We start from the raw sequence: 20,531 nt of genomic DNA, 5'->3' as shown, positions 1-20,531 counted from the left end.
CTGCCTAAACGCGGTTAACGCTTTGCCTGTTATTGTCACAATGAATGAACAGGTGCCAAAACGTCAGCTTGTTCAATTATCTATTATTATTAATAACAAATTGAGTAAAGGAAGTCTAGAACCGGAAACAGAAAGCGCTCGCCTTCAAATGTTGCAGGTTTTCAAACGTGTTGGCTCCAGAGATCAATGTAAGGAGAGCTAAATTAAATGAATAAACAAAATATTGAACTTAATTCATAACGGTTATAAAGTCATATTTCAGCCACTTTCCCACAGCTGATAGTAAATACATTGCGCGAAAACTGGACCTGTCTGTATGTAATGATTCATTATTTTTTCAATTTATATACATCAAATATTCCTCTACTTCTACTCAACTAAAGTTCAAGTGTCTCAAAATTGTACTTAAGTACAGTACTTGAGTACGTATATGGATTACGTTACATTGGAGCTCTGACAACAATAAACGGGCCATTGCAGTGTAGCGAACGTCCACTTAAAGATGATAAAACTGAAATGTGATAATAACAACAATGACACAATCTGAACTAATAAACTTCGTCCAGAGACTGCTGTCAGGAACCTATAGGTCACTTAATGGTTGAACTCTCAATTTAGTGCTTGGACCGACTCAAGATAGGACTTGGGGTCAATCTTGACACTGAGACCGATTTATGAACTATAAGACCTCTGTTAGGGCTGACCCTAAGGTTTATTAATGACCCTCGTCTTAGTTCGTCTTTGTATTTCTTACATATATTTTTTAAATGACTCAGAGAAACAAATTCACTTTATTTGTAAACCCTTCACAAATTGTCTCTTTTAACTGTGTTTGCATTTGTTCTAATCTTGTTCTGTAGTCATACAAAACTCATCTCACCTTACTGACTCACTATACATATTGTGTGCCTTCATACATTGATCAAGCTTAAAGTTGACCAAATCTCCAAATTTGAAACATCTGAGTCAACATTAACAATATGTATACATTTAAAAAAAAAGATCAAGTCTCATCCTTAATAACAAATTTGACAAAAAGCAGAATTTTGTGATTACTGACATCATTTAGTTATTACATTTTCTCAATCTTCTGCAAGCTCATCCAGGTGTCCTTTCATAATAAATTCATGTTTACTTAAAATATGTTTTAATTAAACCATCAGAATGCCAGAGAGCTTTATAAAAGAAAACTCTTACATTATTTGACATATACAGTATAGACATATTCTTTGCTAAATATTCAAAATAATTGCCTTTATTTTAAGAATGACAATAGATTCTGTACATTCATGTTTTTCAAAAATACTAACATGTAACCTTTTGAACCTTGTGGATGATCATGAATTGGAGTTGATTAAGATTAGTTCTTTGTCCTAATACATTATGGAAGCAGTTCAGCAGTTGAAGTAGTATTTCACTCATTATGTGAGGAGCAACAGTACACCCAGATGGACACAACGTTTAAATAAAGTCCCTTTTCTGAAGATATAATGTGTTTAACAAAATGATGGTCCATTGGATTTTCAGTTTACAATATCCAGGCACAATAGCATGATTTTACTCATATAGCCTCTATATCGGGTGTGAATTTCTGTTCTGGCTATGTACTGAAGTAACCTAAATGTAAAAGCTACAAATCTATTTTGACACATTACCCTCCTCAGAGGTTTGTCAGTTTGGACCGGGTCCTGACATCAATGCAAATGTGCACATGGACTGACCAGATGCACAGTCACTGCAGTGCATAATCCATATACAACTATTACTGACAGGAAGCACGGGATTAAGAAATTATCATATTTCATGACAAGTTTGGGCCCGGATAGCTCAGTCGGTAGAGCATCAGACTTTTAATCTGAGGGTCCAGGGTTCAAGTCCCTGTTCGGGCGCAAGAAGTCTTTTTATCCCAGAGACTGCGTCCCCACAGCGATGCATAATGACAATAAAACTTTGAAAACTAGTCTTGGAGAGATTCACCACCTGATTACAGTAGAGGTCATGTCTTGTACATTTAGGTGATATTGCTGTTGGCTGTTGTGTTCTCATTAAGTAAGGAATAATCCCCTGGAAATGCATTTCCTATAGTTGAAGAGAGAGACTCTCCCCACCCCTTCGGATCAGATTATTATTGGCCATCATAGCTTGGAAAGCACAGGTGTGATTGAGATCATTAAGCAAAGCTGCATTCCATCATGTGTGGCTGTTTCAGGGCCTTCATAAATGTTGTTAGTGACAGCTGAGCATTTCCTGCTCGAACATGTTCAAATGTCACTGGTGAAAAAAGTCTACTATGTTAGCTGCTGTTCGTGTTGTTGTCCTTTTGGGTGCTGTTAGCAGTGGTGGTCTTGTTGCTGGTGTTGTTGTTCCACTTTGCTTTGCAGTGGGTGATGCAAACAGCCAGCACCATAATCAGCACCCCAAAACCCACAACCACACAGTACCAGTGGGGAAAGAGAAACCAAGAGGAACCTGGAGATGAAACTGAAGAAATGCAGAGAGAGAAAATTAAGCTGAGGCTAAAATCACAATTACTAGATGTTTTTGAGAGCCGATTGTCAAAACTGTACGAAATGAAATCACAGCGTCATGTGTTCTCACATAATCACACTTTCCCTGAAAGCAGCGGCTCTGTATTTACTCTGCATATTATGCTGCATGTTATGATAAGTCTTTGAGACTTGGTCGAGATTGAAGGGTGAGCTCTGACACCACACATTCCTATTTGCATTAGCATTATTACATTTCTGTATTTCATATAATAAGGGGACGTCCCTTGGCCCCCTTGTGTTGAGTTGAGCCAATCCCATCCCAAAAAGGCCAATTTGTTATTTTAGACTGTGCAGCAATTCGGGAACTTGACCAATAAATTTCAACCTGAAGTTCCCACATAGAATGTGGAGGCAAAAACCTGAGTCTGTTTACTATCACTCCCAGCCTTGTAGAAAGACATTGGATTAGTAATAAAGAGTGCAGAAACATGCAGGGAAATCTGCAGCATGGAGGGAAGGCCATTGTAATTCCTACAAGCAATTGTGCATCTAGGCCTGTCTAGTTAGCTACCACAATGCAAAACACATTCTCTTACCTTGAAGCATGGTTCCTCTCCCAACTGTTAAACGTGAGTTCACATTGGCCACACAGTAGTACAGCCCCAGGTCTGTTTCCTCAACACTAGTGATGCTCAATGCCAGAGATCGGTTCATCAACCCCACAGAGAATCGAGGGCTGAGCTGACACCCTGAGAAAAAAATTGTAGTCTGTTGAAAGTCTTTTAAATAATACTCCATTTTCTATAATTAGAACTTGCAAAGTTGTCCCTCCTTCCAAACTCAACCATCCACAATACAGTATGCCTGTGTGTCTGCTGAGGACAGCAGCAGGTATACTCAACCTCGACCTCTGCATCTCATGAGGAGTCAGTTGATAAACTACTATTTATCCAAGGCTATCACTCAAATACTCAAAGTTTTCTGTTCTGTTTCATACCACATTTGCCACTTAAACAGTGTTATGTACTGTGCCTATAACTTCTGAGTTTCATGCGCTCTACAGCCTCAATTCAGTTGTGTTTAGAGCTCAGTTTTTCATGGTTCTATATTTGTTCTAATCAGCATTTAGATCATGTACTACCTTGTACTGGTCTGCCCTCTCTGAGACTGGCGCAGAGGACCACAGTGGGGGTGAGATCAGGATGGTGCTTAAGCCACGTTGTGTCGTAAATGTAGGAGAGGTTACAGCCAAGAGTGACCGTTGAACCGTACTGGACATGTTGGACCTCAGCAGCTGGCACAAACGGCATCCAAAAACCAGCCATGGTGATCGACCCTAGAGTGGAGCAAATGGACTTTACCAACTTTACCAATGAATGTTTAGTGAAAGTTTAGTCTTAAACAAACTTTTGATGAAAACATTGTCAACTGACATGAAAACAAAATTTCAAAGCGAACACATTTTTGGCAACATTCAAAAGTAGGGCTGCCGCTGGGGTCATCTCTCCTGTTTCCACGGCCATGCTTAGCCAGATATTTTGACAGATTTTTTATTTTTTGGCAGTTGATGGAACTTCCTTCTTCATAGCCCCCTCTCTTCTGGTGTTCCTCTGGGATCAATCCTAGTTCCCATTCTTTTCTCTATCTATCATTTATTCTGTTTTGGATCCCTTGCACAACATGCAATTCCACTGTTATGCAGTCATTGTCACAAATTAACTCCTGTTACCTATTGTTTGTCATGTCTCTCAGTTTAAGTGGAAGATGTTACAGAACTATCTATCGTGTGTTCACACAACCAGCGACACGGCAACAGACTACAAGTCATTTTCAATAGAAGCTGGTGACATGAAGGTTCAAACTAACGCCCCCAAGTCAAAGTTGAGGTGGTCTCAACTGGTGTCAGTGCTCCAGCGAAGCTGTAAAGCGTCAAACAATCACATGTTTTGTTTCACCCTTAATATAATATCTCACGGATCGTATAGCGGATCGGATCTGCACAAAAAAAAAAAGGAGCAGATATACTTTTAGAGATCCTGGATCCTGAGATTAACCTTTATATGTATTTATCAGTGTTATTATAATATCTACAGTATTGTATCAAGATTTTTAAGTTTAGCTATTGTAAATGGCACCGATTCGGCGGACTGGCCCAACTACGTCAACGAGCATAACAAGATCACGAATGTAAAAAGTAGCACATTCCAACCGAGTCCACAACCCATAAAGCAGTTCAGAGATACGTATGCAGGTAATGCCTTCACTAATGTAAACGGCTAACGTTACTCGCCGCCTAGCCTTTTATTTTACAATTACTATTATTAATGTATCCTCACTTTGCTGCCATTTAACATTTGAAATGATCCAAGAAGCAAATGAAACAGCCCCATCCTTCTGCTACCTCCACAGTACAAACACAGCAAGGTGTGACAGTCATTGTATTCATCAGTCGCTGAGTCTGACTCGACCTTCATCTAGTGAAAAGTGAATTCTCCTTCCCTATGAATAAAGGTAACTTTCTGTCTTTCTTTCCAAAATGATGGTACTCTAGGGTGCATTTATTACTCACCAACAAGAATGGTTGTTATCCAATGGGACTTCATCTCTTTGTATCTTTATGCATCACTATTTTCTCCTGAACTTGATGTCTGTGACATTATGGTCTAACAGACCACAGACTTCCGTTTTAGCTGCAAAACCACTGTTTCCACTGAAGGCCCACTCTCTTTATATATATCCTCTTTCGGTTTGGTTGTGAGAGCATTTTTTTCAAGCTTCAAGCATTCGGACCAGGAGGAGCTGAAGATCTTTAAACTAACTGTTCGGTTAAATGCTATATTTTGGCCAATCTCTTGCTTAAGATGTTTTATAGTTTTATTTTTTAAATAATCTTTAGTGTTGTCTATGTAATTGCTTATATGTTGTTTCACTTTTATTTATTTTCAGTTTCAATATATAATATAAAATATAATCTGTATATAAATTATGATATTATTATATCAGAAAGGATGTACTGCTCCCCAGGGAAAAGTTCACAAGCTACGCAGCAGTTTTTAAAGTAATATGTAAATATTACTTTTTATTAATATAAATGTTTAAATAAACTAACATAATAATCCAACTAGAAAGCTGCACTCAGTAGAGTGTAGATCTTTGTCTGCAGTGACCACTGCTGTAATCTTTGATTGAATGAATACAACCCACAATTGGTTAACCTCCCATGTAGACTGCAAGTATAGAGTTGTTTTTTTTCCCCTTGCACGTCACGGCTGCACCCACTCTGTGCAGGCACGCATCTCAGCTCCATCTCACGGACTTGAAGCGTTTAGTTTGGCTTGCAGTCAGCTGTGTGTAACTCCGTTAGCTGTTAGCCAAACACCGTTCAAAACCATAACAGTCGGGAAAACTATTTTCCACTCAGCTGTGTTATCAATAGTGGCCTCTACGAGTAGTGAGTGAGGAGTCAGTGGCAGTATAAAACAGTCATTTAAAGGTGTTTTGAGAAAGTGTGGATGATTTTCAATATGCTAATTAATCCTGCATTCGTCCTCTAGACTCTCTTGACCCCTGAAATTGTTCCCCCTCTGCATCATGGAGGATCTTCTGATCCCTTACATGCACCCTTTGGAGAACAGGAGTGAGGAGAGAGGAGGCTTGTGGAGTGGCTGAGATTTGTATTCATAGGTTGTAGTTATTGAGATCAAGCTTTCTGCCCCTCACTGTTTGTGCAGCGCCTCATCACACATCCACATTCCTTAATGACATTTCACCTGATATTACTTATGTTTTTATATTAAATAGGTTACAATTCAACTGCTATAATCCCGACATGCTTACAAGTGCAAACAGCTGCTGACGTCAAATTATTATATAAATAATAACGTTATATATATAATATATGTATAGATATATAGTCTGTGTGTTAAATAAAAATGTCACTTTATGCCACATTGTGAATTGAATTTTTCGTAAATATCAAAGAGACCATAAAATCCACACCTGTTGCCTCGACTCATGTCTCTTCCTCTCCTCCGAGGAAAGGACTTGAAAGACATGTTAGCATATTGAAAAGCACCCACAGAGTAACTGCAACCATGAACATGCAGCCATAACTGGCCATCCAAAATATTATGCAGTTTGCTGCTGCAGAATGTGAGATTAGCTGTGGACAGACCCGGAGGTGCACATTCACTCCCTCACTGAGTCACTGACTCATTCACTCACTCACTTTCAGAGGCACACACGTGAATGATCGCACGATTCTCCTGGCAGAGATAATAATATAATATATATTATTCTGAAATTGGCCATTCTGCATGATGACAACATTTACTTTTGGTCCTTTAACTTTATTTAGATTCTAATACTTTTGTACTTTTACTTAAGTGCCAGCTTATCCTGTGGTAAATCTTGCCTGTTGTTGGATCATTTAGTGATTAAAAGAATCGAAATGCCATAAAACTGATATGTTTATCAAAACAAGATGTTGTTTTCTTGTTTTATTCTACTCTCAAAAGGCTCCAAAAGCCTTCCTTTGCGTATTAAAACACAAACATAACCCCTGTACCCAACTTGAGTCTTCTATCACTTCACCTTTTTTCATAGAGTTTGCAGGTGGGTGTTGGTTTCCATTTCTTAAAAAGGGGAACTGGAGAATGTGGTCCAATTATCAGGGTATCAAACTGCTCAGCCTCCCAGGGGAAAGCTTTTGCCAGCTGGAAAGGAGGCTCTGATCAATTGCAGAACCTTAGATCCAGAAATAAATAAAACTATATATATATAATATAATTATAACTATAATAGTGTTATATAAACTATACTCTAAAGAAATAAAACACATATTTTAAATAGAAATCCCATTCCCCCAGGATGTGGAGGGTACTTGGTACAGTCCGATTGACCACTTCCTGTATGAAACAGCTCTGCTTTAGGCTCAGGCCTGACAAGATGGTCTTTCCCCAACGAGCAGTAGAACCCTGAGCAATGATAAGTCAACAGAACAAGAAATTAGAACAAATTAAGACCAACTTCTTAATTGGCAACTCAGGACAAACTCAGGTGTGACTGTACAGAAGTTAACTAAATGTGTACATTACAAATATAAACTAATGTACTGTCCACAATACTGAATAAACTATACGTATGATGTATGAAACCAAAGCTATGTGTCATAATGTATCTGTTTCCTTATGCATGTGCAATGTGAGTGTTCTGTGCACAAAGTCAAAGGAAACTAACTGAAGACAAAGTGAACTTCAAATTGTAAACGTATAGAGAAAGCTAAGGTGTCTGTGAGTGCAGTTACAGACATTTAAATCTATAGCCGCAGTGTTACAGTATTCACCCAGTTTGATTGTGTCTCAGATGTCTGCCTCTACCCCAATACGTGGAGGTAGAGTTTAAAGAGAAAGTCTGTGTATTTTTGTAATTTGGTTAAACAAATCCTTAAAAATTGTATAAGCTGGTGCCAAAAAGTAATTTATGTTAGGTTCTTGATCACTACTTCAGTTAGAATTTCATATATGGAAAATATACATTATATTACTTGTACTACTAAATAATACATTTTGACAACAAATATGTTTAATCTTAATATTATATTTTGCTGTTTTATTATTTGTATTATTAATGTGATTATTATTATTATCATTATTGTAGTTTGATTGTATTTTAATTATGAATGTAATATTATATGTAGCAGACGTGGTATCGCCATCATTATTGTGATTATCACCAGCTGTTCCAGTCTGTTCTTTCAGTACCGCTGATGACGCAGCAGGGTGAAGGTTCAGTCAGCAACAACATCCCGTTCACGTTGCACTGAGGAGAATGAAGGGAACCCGAACAGCTCTGTGTGTTGTTGCTGGTTAGTTGTCGAAAGGATAACAGGAGCAATGGCGGTCACAGCTGTTTCTGTATAGAAAGGAATTGGCGTTTAAATTATCGAACTGCGGACTGAGATAAGGAACCACCGGATGAAGAAGGAGAGTTCTCAGGTGGCTAGCTTAGTGTTAGCATGTTCGTAAGCGTGCTAGCTGTCAAATCAGCTGTCAACGTGATGTTAGCTTATCTTTACTGTTGTCAGACAGTTTTAACCAGTGGCTGATTTTGCATAAAAAAGAGGCGACCTAACAAATGCTCAGTCTAATTGTGTGTAAGTTTAGTCCAATGAAACATTTGCTGTGATGGAAGTTTCACTCACATGTTGTTTTGTTTGCCACCTGATTAGCATGCTAACGTGAGAGGTTAAGCTGCCTCGTAAAGCATTCTGAGGCGTCTTTAACTTATTTCAGCTTCTAATAATACCACTCACTTAAAGTGGTGGTGGCTAGGCTAACGTCAGGTTTTGGGTGGGCCAAGTATAAGAAATGATACTAAGCTACACGCTTACTGACCTATGACCTGTAGTGTAAAAGCTAGCTTTTGTCGTAACTGTACGTGTACAACGAGTCACGGGTCTGTTATTTAGCCCAGGAGACGTCACGTGCGCGTTTCATGGACAGAGATGCTGCTTTCCTCATTGGGATGAAAGTGCTGACGAGCCCATATGGCAAGCAATCTGTAATTACATTATGTTTTTTTTTTGAGGATATCTGAAGTTTAAATGATGACTAGGAACAACTGGATCGTAGATATCTGAAATGGAGTTTTTCATAGTTAGAATTGTATAGCAGATATTGATTGAACTATCTCTGTTTCAGGATGGCAGGAATGTTCGACATAGACTTGGAGACTGAGGACATCAGTGACACAGAGGTCTGTATCCCTGTATAAGACTACTGCTGATCAGTTCCCTGAGAAAACCATTCCTTTGCCTCATCACAGGTTGTTTGTTTCCCCAAACACAGGAATTATATAATGTGGAATACATCTTGTGTTTTTAAAGGACATTTGGCGACAGTTTACAACAATTAAGAAGGAAGAAATGGACTGACTTATAACTTTGTTTAACCTCACTGACTTGCTGTTCCCCATCTGTAGGATGATGTCTGTGACTTCACTGTGATAGAACCAGAGAAGTAAGTTTAGTTTACCGTTAAATTAAGCGAAAAATGCTCTGGTATGCAGGTATTCATACCAATACTGCTATTTTCCTGTGTCCCTTTGCTCCCAGTGTGCAGACAGAGGAGGTGGAGTTGACCAGTGAAAGTGTCAACAGAGACAGTGAGAGGGTGGGACCGGACTGCTTTGAGCTTCTTACTGTGCTGGGAAAAGGAGCCTATGGCAAGGTGTGTGTGTGTGTGTGTGTGTGTGTGTGTGTGTGTGTGTGTGTGTGTGTGTGTGTGTGTGTGTGTGTGTGTGTGTGTGTGTGTGTGTGTGTGTGTGTGTGTGTGTGTGTGTGTGTGTGTGTGTGTGTGTCTTTTTTTTTGTCAGGATCATTTTTCTTGATCCTTGTTTGTTGTAACATTGATTTTGGCTGAAGTGTAGGGCCCTATGACTTTCACGATGTAGAAAACACGGACGCGATCCCGGAATCTGATGATAAAAATGGAATGGGCTGTAAAAGGCAGAATATCGTAGAATTTGCCAAAATGTGTATGCAATTGATGAAAATCCGTGTTTTCTCTTCCATTATAAGTGTTTTTTCACAACACCTAAGCCGAATGATCAGAAAACAACTATGCTGATGTTTTGAGACACAAGCATCTGTTTGTATCAGGAAAACACAGTTAAATGTTAAAATGTCAGCAACAGCTTTTATATATTTAATTAAATAATAATAAATTAAATCATTTAAAAACGTTCACAAAGTGAGGAACATCTAATGAAAATAAAACATGTTTTCTAAGGTATTTTAAGAACTTTAATGGTATTGGCAAGTACTCAAATGTAAGTACTTGTACTTGGTCTGGAAAGAGTGGTATTGGAGCGTCCCTTGAGGGGAAACTTGGGGGAGGGCTCGGCTGTTAGACATCCAAAAACCAGCAATTTGACACTAATAGCTATTTGAAGCACTTTATTTTACTTTATTTGTTGATTAGACACTTTTTCTGATGAGAAAATATGCTTGAATTGTAAAACAGAATTCAGTTAATTAAAACAGAAGACACAGAATTTTGTGGAGAAAAAAAACAGAATCTGGAATGAAATGAATTTCATACGGCCCTTCGGAAGAGCATCACTACCCCATGTTCTAAATAAGACTATACACTTGCTAACACACACTATATATGTATATGTAGAAATGAATACTTTGTAGGAAGAACACATGAATGCTTTAAGTCCTATTTCGAACATGGGGAGAGATCCTGGCAGAACGTCTTTCTTCACCTGTTCTTAAGTCATAAACATAGTACAGAAAACTATTTAGACCAGACTAGGAGAATGGATCACCAGAATTCTCTCCACACACTACGTGAGACAATAAAATTGATTGATTGATATTCACATTAAGAAAAAATATCTTGTTTTTCAGGTTTTCCAGGTGAGGAAGGTTCAAGGTGCTCAGATGGGAAACATATTTGCCATGAAAGTTCTGAAAAAGGTATTTTGTCCCAGCCCACAGTTCCTTCTTAAGACAACTATTGGTTGAGGAAATTGTTGCTCTCTTCCCTTCCCTTGTTTGTCCTCCTTTCTATCTCTCCACCTTGCCTCTTTTGACACCGTACTATGCTCACTTGTCTTGTTCGTTTGTCTTTAGGCGAAGATAGTATGTAATGCTAAAGACACGGCCCATACACGAGCAGAGCGGGAGATCCTGGAGACGGTGAGACACCCATTCATCGTGGATCTGCTCTACGCCTTCCAGACTGGGGGAAAACTCTACCTCATACTGGAGTGTCTGAGTGGTAAGACAGGCTGAACTGATGGATGTGGAGGGTAAAAACATTGGGGGGAGAGACAGATGCCGTGGACCAAAGTTAGTGAATACATATATACCTCAGGAGATCTCTTCATTTTATGGCCATGCGGTGGTTTGAAGTGTTAGACATGGGAGAGGTGGAGGAAGAACAAGAGGGATGAATGAAGGATTGGATGGGAGGAAGGTTCTCTAATGACACTGATCCATCTGTACTGTTGTTTATCACCAGGAGGGGAGCTGTTCATGCAGCTAGAGAAGGAAGGCATCTTCATGGAGGACACTGCTTGGTAAGGATACATACTCCTGAGTAAACCAGCACAATCTGCAAATTACAGCATACAATTAGAGATGCACCAATTGTATTTTCTTGGCCGATTTCCGTTTTTTTCTGACCTGCTGATTCAGATTTTTTTTTTTTTAAACTGTAATTGACTGCATACACAACCATAATTGTACACATCATTTTTCGAACAAAACAGTTTCATGCCAACTCCACGAGTGTTGTTTTAACGCCATGTGTGGTCGGTGCACAAAGTTCTCTCCTTCAAAACGGTGGCGCTTTGAGGCTGCCGCCTGTCCTGCAGCCTGTCCTGTCTGTGGAGGGTCCAACCAGCTCTATCGGCCCAAGCCCCTCGTGTGCTCTGACTCAAGCAACGGAGACGAGGGTTTGCCTGTGACGTTACCGGCTCTGACGTTACTGTCGGTGCTGCTGTCTGCGCGACTTAAAACCATCATCATCAAATTTGACTCCCAAAAAATACAGGCAAATATGATTGGCCAGTTTATGGTCATGGGCGATCAGCTGACAACTGGCTGGTTTTTACGGGTGTCCGATCATCCTCCCTCTGTTACCACATGGACTCAAATCATTTCTCTCTGTTTGAAGTTTCTATCTAGGAGAGATCACATTGGCCCTCGGTCACCTCCACTCTAACGGGATTATTTACCGAGACCTCAAACCTGAAAACATCATGCTTAATCACCAAGGTAACGCACCGTATGTTAATAAATGTGATCAATACAAATCAATTCACTTCCAGGTTGTCTTTAGATGCAGAATGGTCGTGCATATATCTCAGTAGGAAGGGGGCGTTGACATTTTTGGCTGTCAGAATTCATGTGTAGTCTTTGATTGTTTTTGGGCACAATCTGACATCCAATAAATAAATGGTGATCATGTTGCTGATTTTATCTCTGAATGATAATGGATTGAAGCTTGTGTGTTTCAGCTGTGACCTCAAACCCTCATTATATAGCACTATATATAGACCTTAAAGGACCAGTGTGTAGGTTTCAGGGACATCTATTAGCACCTCTGCTGTTAGATGCCACTAAATCCTACACGCTGCTTCTTTAAGTGCCCTAATCCGTGTGGTTGTTTCCTGTTCCCCCTCTGCGTCGTTGTTGATCATCATTTTGTGACAGTGAAATTTCCTCCTTACACATTAACATGGATAGTTTTACTTCTATATGTTTTCTTCTCTTTTTGAAGGACACATCAAGTTAACCGACTTTGGCCTCTGTAAGGAATCCATTCATGATGGAAGTGTCACACACACCTTCTGTGGCACCATAGAGTACATGTGGGTAACACTTGCCTCACTCCCACATAAACGCATCTCTACAGACCACACACACAGTGCCACTCTCTTACTGCCTAGATGTTTAACCCATGTGTGATGCTCATATTGATCCAGGAGTATCTCTGGTGTTTTAGGAAACTACATTGCAACATCATTTACAAACTTCAAATGCAAAGTTTGTAAGCTTCAAGTTTCATAATTAAGAGTTTCAATCAGTATGTTTGCATCAATAGAAATATTAAGTGTTCTGCCATTTTGCTCTGCCCACACACATACTCCCACATTTCTTTTACTCCGATAACTTCCTCACTTCCTGTGTGTGTGTGTGTGTGTGTGTGCGTGTGTGTGTGTGTGTCTTTTTCTCTACCAGGGCTCCAGAGATCCTGACCAGGTCGGGTCACAACAGAGCAGTAGACTGGTGGAGCCTCGGGGCCCTGATGTACGACATGATGACCGGATCAGTAAGTTGGAGTCGTAATTCATTACGAGGAAACTGTGTCTAGAGATCAGTGTAGGCGTCCTCCCACAGCCCCCCGCGACCCTGATTAGGACAGCGGTCACAGGTAATGAATAGATGGATGTGTCTGGAGTTGATGACGGGCTTTAATAGTCTCAGTTTTATTCTTTTGAACTGATATTTGTGTAATTAGAACATGCTCGAGATCTCCTCTCCCAGAACCTTGAAACGGAGGCATCCTCAGTGGTGGTCCACATCACCCCGGTTTCACTTGTCTTTTCAGTGTGACTTTTGTGATCGGTTTTGCCAGATCGTAACTCAGCTGTGTCCACATAAGAGTCCACTCTGTTTATTGTTGTGGTACACTGTCGGTGGGTACATTTAGCTGTTTCCCTAGCCTAATATTACAGTGAAATATTTAGTACCACCCAACAATGCGATGCTGTTTATTGCTGCTGTGATGGATTTCTCTCCCAACTACAGAAACCTCTTTGAGTAAGTACTGACTCCCTCCTGTGATTCTCCACCAGCCTCCATTCACAGCTGAAAACAGGAAGAAGACCATTGATAAGATCTTGAAGTGTAAAATCAATCTGCCACCATACCTGACCATCGATGCCAGGGACCTCATCAAGAAGGTGAAACACACTGAACTGAGAGCAAACGTAGAGTTGGATCATTTTCTGAGAAACATTTTGTACATTGTTTCATCACCCATAGGTAGGACTGTCTCAATCTTTGTGAATTTATTTAGATTATGAGTGATTTGTCTGTTTCCGTTCATTTTGTGCCGCACAGCACCGCTAATATAAAGTATGTCCTAATGTAACAAAACCGTGGTTCGAAGGAGGCTTGATTCTATTTTCAAAAGTGATTATGCAACAGCGAAACACAAAGCCAGGGCCTGCTTCAGCTTCCAGACGGAGGTCAGGAAGCACAGGGGGGGGGGGGGGGGGGGGGGCTTAGTTTTGCCTCCATGCAAAGCTGATGCTCACTTCAGGGTTGCACTGTAAATGGTGAATGGACTGTACTTGTATAGTTCTTTTCTAGTCTTTGACCACTCAAAGCTCTTCAACACTACATTCACCCATTCACTCAATGATGACAGAGGCTACCTTGCAAGGTGTCCCCTGCCCATCAGGAATATCTAACATACATACCCACTCATAGCCATTTGAGTGACACATCAGCATGGACTATCGGAGCCGTGGATCGATCTATCCAAACACTTTTATGTGAATTATCTGATGAGCAAATGTGGATGACAGCGATCCTCCAGCGTAACTTTCTCTAGAGCTGTCAAACACACCAGGAGTTCAGATCACCTGACCCGTGGTTGAGGCATCCAAACGTAATCACCAAAGATTTGTCTGACATCTCCTTCCGGACAGCTTCTCCTGTCTCCCGCGTTCGCTTTCTTCAAGGACATTTGTCAGCTCAAATAATAGCGATCAGGCAATCGACCTACATAAAGGCAATATTCAGAGGACATAGCAATGTGTTCTTTTTTTGCTGATGGAAATGCGCTTGATTCATTTTTATTCTCAGATGAGCCGTTACTCTATGAAGTGGCTCGATGCACACGTTTCCTCACCATGCAAAAGTACGAGATGCTTAAAGCACTAAGCTGCAGGAGTGAATGGGAGCATTTCATCTATTGGTATTTATGTATCATTCATCATGGTCTGTCAGGCTCTCTAGTAGTGTTTGATATGCTAGTTTGAATTTCTTTCTCTTTTTCGTAACCACCATTAATGAGTTTCTCCTTTTTATGGAGCTCAAATGTGCCATGTTTTGATAATCTATCACAAAGCCAAAGCAATATGAAAGATGAGAATTCTGAATATTCTGTCAGTTGCGGTACATAATGCGAGCTGAAGTACTGAAAGTACCTCTTTGATATTCAGTGCAGAGCGGCTGCATGCTGGTGACCAAAATACATTTTAGATCAATAAATGAAAAAACAATCATCGATGGTGTTGTTGGATTGGGAACATTATTCTGGTTTGTTTGGAGAACGATGATATGCCAGCCTTTTGTTTTATATGTAGTCCCAACCCCCGCCCCCCCCCCCTTACCCTGCAGGCCCTCTTCAAAGCAATGCATGCACTAACATGGGGGTAAACGTCCCACCTTTAATGCCAGGATTGAAGCTGAAAACTGAATAAGCCAGGCTTTCTAAAGATGTGGATCAGTTGGTCCAAGCAGCACAGCATGTTCAGGCTGCATGTGGAGCCTTTACGCTTATTTCATTTTAATATTAAAGCAAATATTGGTTTAATTAAAACCAGTTAAAGTTACCATTGAATACAATACAGTCAGTGTGGGCAGATTACTTATCCATCTATCCCTCTCTACTTTCATTTTGTTATGTTCTTGGTATGATTGCTCATTAGAAACGATATCATGAAATGCATATTCTTTAAATTCAAACAAGTTATTGATCATTTCACACAATCATCAATCTTTATAGTGACATGCCCGACTCTGTTTTTCCTTTTTCTTTCAGCTGTTAAAGAAGAATCCAGCCCAAAGACTTGGCTCCAGTAAAGCAGACTGTGCTGATATCCAGGTATCTTTTCCCTCACACAGTGCCCCGTTAGCCTGATACCTGCTGTTAACTGGACAAGCTAAAATACACCACATCCACGTGTGAAGGCACCAAAGATGTATTGAAGATGTGTTGATTCAAAACACCCTCCACCAGTGTGGCTCAGTGGTCGTCCTTCAATCAGAGGATCGGCGGTTCGATCCCCGGCTCCACTAGTCCATGTCCATGTGTCTAAGGGCAAGACACTTAACCCCAAACTGCTCCCGTAGCTGTGCCTACGGTGTGTGTGAATGTTAGATGGTCCTGATGGGCAGGTGGTACCTTGCATGGTAGCCACTCTCGTCAGTGGCTGAATGGGTGTGAATGGATGAATGATGACATATAGTGTTACAGCGCTTTGAGTGGTCAGAAGACTAGAAAATAGAAATACAAGTACAGTCCATTCACCATACACAGTAGGAGCTACACAAGCAAACCAAAGAGGCAGGCCAGCCACTAACATGCTTGTCATCGATGCACCGCCCAGATGTTAAAGGGATGGTTGTGCTTTTTGAAGTGTGGTTGTATGAGGTTCTTCTCCACAGTCAGTGGTTTACTACAATAAATGGAGTTTGTAGAAACAGACAGGAGAACCAGTGGGGAACAAAGCAATACTAAAAGAATCCATATCAGTTAAAGTGTACACTATATTTGGAATATTCTCACAGGGTTAGCTTGCAGGGTCAGACGGCCCTTTCTAACGGGGAACTGAAGACGTTTCTCCAGTTCATTTGTGTTATTGTGTGACTTCAATGAATCACAATAACAAAGAAACTAATAGATCGATGCAGCAACTCAAACTGTTGTTCTGCAAAGATTTACAATAGACAGCAGAGAGAGGACGATGACATGATTTAGATGCTTCACAATTCGAAGCATAAGCAGCACTTTTACACAAAAGAGACGTGGACTCACAGTTCCCTTGTGTTTAGGGATTCAGGTGTACATGTCAGCTAGAAGTTGGGGTCCACAGAGAATCTCTAAATCTGCCCTTTTGTTCCACTGCAGAAACACCCGTTCTTCAGGCACATCGACTGGGATGAGCTGCTGGACAAGACAGTGGAGCCGCCGTACAAGCCACAACTGGTAGGTCATCAGCTGTCATGTTGTGCCCAGTATGTTATTGAATGGCTTTTTAAGTTAATATTATGAGAGTTATTCTCGGCTCTTCCGTTGCTGTTTTTTCTTCTCAACTACCACCTTCTCTTTCATGATCACGTTCCATTCTTCCACACCTTCACATCTTCATCTCCTCTTTTCCAATCAATCCCTCTCTAACTCTTTGGCTGCCTCCGTTTTCCCATCTGTCTCCGTAGCAGTCGGACGAGGATGTAAGCCAGTTTGACACCCGGTTCACCAGACAGACACCAGTGGACAGTCCAGACGATAGCACACTGAGCCACAGTGCAGAGCTCGCCTTTGCTGTGAGATTCTCTTCTTTATATTTAGGCTCCAGTAGAAACCACACTTTACTGGAAGCGAATACTTTATTAATAATTGGTCAATGCACTGCATTCCTCTCTTTAAATGAGGAAGCCAGTAACATGGTAACATTATCCATCTGTGACTTTCTATCAGGGTTTCACCTACGTGGCTCCATCGGTCCTAGAGAGTCTAAAAGAAGGCTTCTCATTCGAGCCCCGCACACGAGCTGTACGCCGACACAACAGCAGCCCCCGCACACCCATCAGGTACCGCACACGCATGGAGATACTTCTCCTTTCCATTTGTCCTCATAAAGAAGATGCATACAATGATGAATCCTTTTACAAACCATCTTATAACTCTTGTTTTTTTGTGTCTATTTCTTTCAGTCCTCTGAGCTTTTCCTCAGCGGGACCTTTCAAGTCCAGCATCGATGGAGAGCCATACCTTTTCTGTCCCACCTCTCCACCGGCGGCTCCGGTTTCTGCGTCCCTGGAAAATGGAGGTGCCAGTCAGCCGATCAGGACGCCTGCAAGAAACAAGAAGCAGAAGGGACATCGGAGATGAGGACATCTTCAAAGAGCCAGCCTGCGCTGCAAGACCTCAGCCAGATTGACGTTTTTCACAGTATATAATAAGTGTTGAGGGGCCGAGCTCAAGTGTTTTTGCTGGTGTCATGCTTTTGTTGAGGCGGTTTAACTTGGAGGTCGCTGAAAAGCCTAAAAGAAGAGTGGAGAGCTCTCCATTTTCTTTTCTCTCACATTCAGCATGGAAAATGAATCCAGTGGTGTTGGGGCTGTTTGCCATATACCTACCAACAGGTAGATCCCTCTACACACATCCACTGGATCAACATGGAATTCTCATGCTTTTCTTTCATTGGTCTCAGATGGTAACTTTATTGCCTGGAGCTTAAATTTTCAGCTTCCATATGTCTGCACTTAAAGAGTTGCACTGTGGCACTGATGTATGGGAAACAATGACTTAATATCAATAGCGACCTTTTATACAAGAAGCACTGGAAAGAGGGGAACTACCAATGATTCTTCTTCTCCACTCAATCTACCGTGAGGAGTCTAAATCCGGTAAATGATGGGTTGATCGTAACAGTGTTTCATTTTGTATGTACATGCTAGCTCGATAAACTGATTTAAAGCTTTTTGCTTTTAATGAGTTCATCAGCTTTTAATAAGATCACCAAAGTCTGTGCGAAGAGGTTAGCTATGAATTGGAGAACTGATGAAGGATCACTTGAGTTTATCAAGTAAAGCCTGACCGCACGAGCTTAAAGTCGTACGACTTGTTCACGGGTAGTAGTGGGACTATATCATAACGAAATCTACTGAATGAAATGCTCCATCGCACATGGAAAGTGATGTATTCACAAATGTCATATATGAGCTTCAGTAAATATGGAGACGTTAATCAGTGTTTCTCATTTGTCTGAGCTGTCTTAACAGAATCTTAATGACTACTGCCAAAGCTTCAGACACATCGTGTCAGTGTACCACCGGACCAATCGCACGATAATACAATGCACTGTATTTCATTTGGGCAGGTTGTGCTCCTGTATAGTAATCAAAATATGTGCTCATATGAACACATAGTACCTCGATATAATTATTACAATGTAAAGTCAAAGCAGGCTGGTAAAAGATGTGCGGTCAGAAAACAAATTATAATGTTGGATAAAAAGTATTTTGGGTTACTGAACAAACATATTTTTGCAAATGTAATACGTCAAATACTATTATTAAAAAAAGAATGAATTCCTAGATACTTTCTAGTGTTTGATTGTCATTGCCTGACGTACCCGTAAAGGCCGATGCTGGGTTATGTCACTGCAGGCTGCTTACAGTCAAAACCTAATTCAGCACTTGGATGGATCATGGAAAGTTATGAGGTTCATTCGATGCCAAAAATCTTTCAGCTTTTTTATTTAGATTTTTCTTGGAACAAATGACTCGTAGATTGAGGTAAATAGAAACAAAATCCTGTCCCTTGTCAGTATATCTTGTTACAGGACCAGTTTGTAGGATTTCATCCCTTTCATCACGTGTACAAGAACGATGATGAAAGGGAGACTGTAGGTATGAAGGACGAAAACACAGCTATTCTTACATTCAGGTGATAATACACTAATCAACAGATCATTTCTGACTGAAAGTCTCCCTAAATCCTACCACTGACTGGACCTGTAAGCGTGCATGAGTCTTACACACCGGCAGCTCTTCAAGGCAACAGAGAGAATTAACTTGAGCAGGGATTGTATGCAAATATAATTTTACATATGACATTAAGTATGATTATTATGAAAATATTAGTTTAACAATCTATGAGATGTATGGCTTTCAATCATTGCCCTCTGTCTGGTTATGGTCTTCACTGGAGATTAAACAATCTATTTTACCAGGTGTAAACTATAGAGACCCAAAGGGTTCAATAATACATACATGAAGAATAAATAGTGGCATAAAGAATCGTCTGAACATATGCAGACCAAATATGTAACAATCAACTTTTGGCTGATTCAAGGGACAACTTGTGGATGGATTGATATGAAACATCATGAACGTACAGATGTGCATGGTACCCAGAAGATAAGCTTTTAGGATTTTCGTGATCCTCTGACTTCTCCTGAAGCGCCAGCAGCAGGTCATACTTTCCACCTATGCAGTGGACTATCTGAATGGTAGCATGATAACATGCTGGACGAGGATGACGAGCATGATAAACACTATAGCCTACCTGCTAAACATCAGCATGTTAGCATTTAGCTCAGTAGACTGCTCCTCACTGAGCCGCTAGTGTTGGCTGGAGACTGTTATGTCACATCAGTGTCATTCAGACAGGAAATGGCATGGAATAAAAGCGACTTTGGAAGAAGCACATTCTGAAATTTAAACTGCTAATAAAATAACTTGAGATGTGTGTTTTCCAACTTCACACTTGGCTACTTGTTTCTAGATGACCTGAGAGTTTGGAACACCTTACTGTATAAATATGCATCAACAAGGATAAACACATGTATTTAAAAGTGTTGTAACTCCTTCAAGCATTAAGATTGTTCCTGCAGAGAGATTTGCTAACTGCTGCATGACTTATTGAGATAGCCTGAATCCCATTTGGAGCACTGAAGCTACCATGGTGATGAAACACCATGAAAGCTGTGGAGCTTTCTATC

General features: G+C 40.5%; 1 protein-coding gene, 1 non-coding gene and 1 gene segment (V, D, J or C); 2 read left to right on the top strand and 1 right to left on the bottom strand.

The window, feature by feature from the left end:
• Positions 1-772: 772 nt before the first annotated feature.
• Positions 773-8,519, bottom strand: LOC142949421 (Ig kappa chain V-V region T1-like). The segment is given in 5 exon segments: positions 773-2,481; positions 3,086-3,238; positions 3,631-3,825; positions 7,083-7,465; positions 8,224-8,519. Coding segments are annotated over 4 exon segments (546 nt in total).
• On the top strand, positions 1,817-1,889 carry trnak-uuu (transfer RNA lysine (anticodon UUU)). Its single transcript has one exon. It is a non-coding gene; the product is annotated as a tRNA-Lys (tRNA).
• LOC142949420 (ribosomal protein S6 kinase beta-2-like) lies at positions 8,257-19,122 on the top strand. Its single transcript, XM_076091052.1, has 16 exons — positions 8,257-8,485; positions 9,191-9,245; positions 9,471-9,508; positions 9,604-9,718; positions 10,906-10,974; positions 11,131-11,278; positions 11,522-11,579; positions 12,179-12,279; positions 12,785-12,875; positions 13,246-13,336; positions 13,863-13,970; positions 15,842-15,904; positions 16,931-17,008; positions 17,239-17,346; positions 17,501-17,613; positions 17,737-19,122. The coding sequence occupies exons 2-16, from the start codon at positions 9,192-9,194 to the stop codon at positions 17,912-17,914; spliced, it is 1,413 nt and encodes a 470-aa protein (XP_075947167.1). The 5' UTR covers positions 8,257-8,485; position 9,191; the 3' UTR covers positions 17,915-19,122.
• Positions 19,123-20,531: the final 1,409 nt, after the last annotated feature.

This window comes from Anarhichas minor, unplaced genomic scaffold (assembly GCF_050575085.1).
Source record: "Anarhichas minor isolate MPS153535 unplaced genomic scaffold, ASM5057508v1 ptg000014l, whole genome shotgun sequence".
Lineage (NCBI taxonomy): Eukaryota > Metazoa > Chordata > Actinopteri > Perciformes > Anarhichadidae > Anarhichas > Anarhichas minor.
Note: the sequence above shows the minus strand (reverse complement) of the source record. Positions and strands in the feature narration are given on the sequence as shown.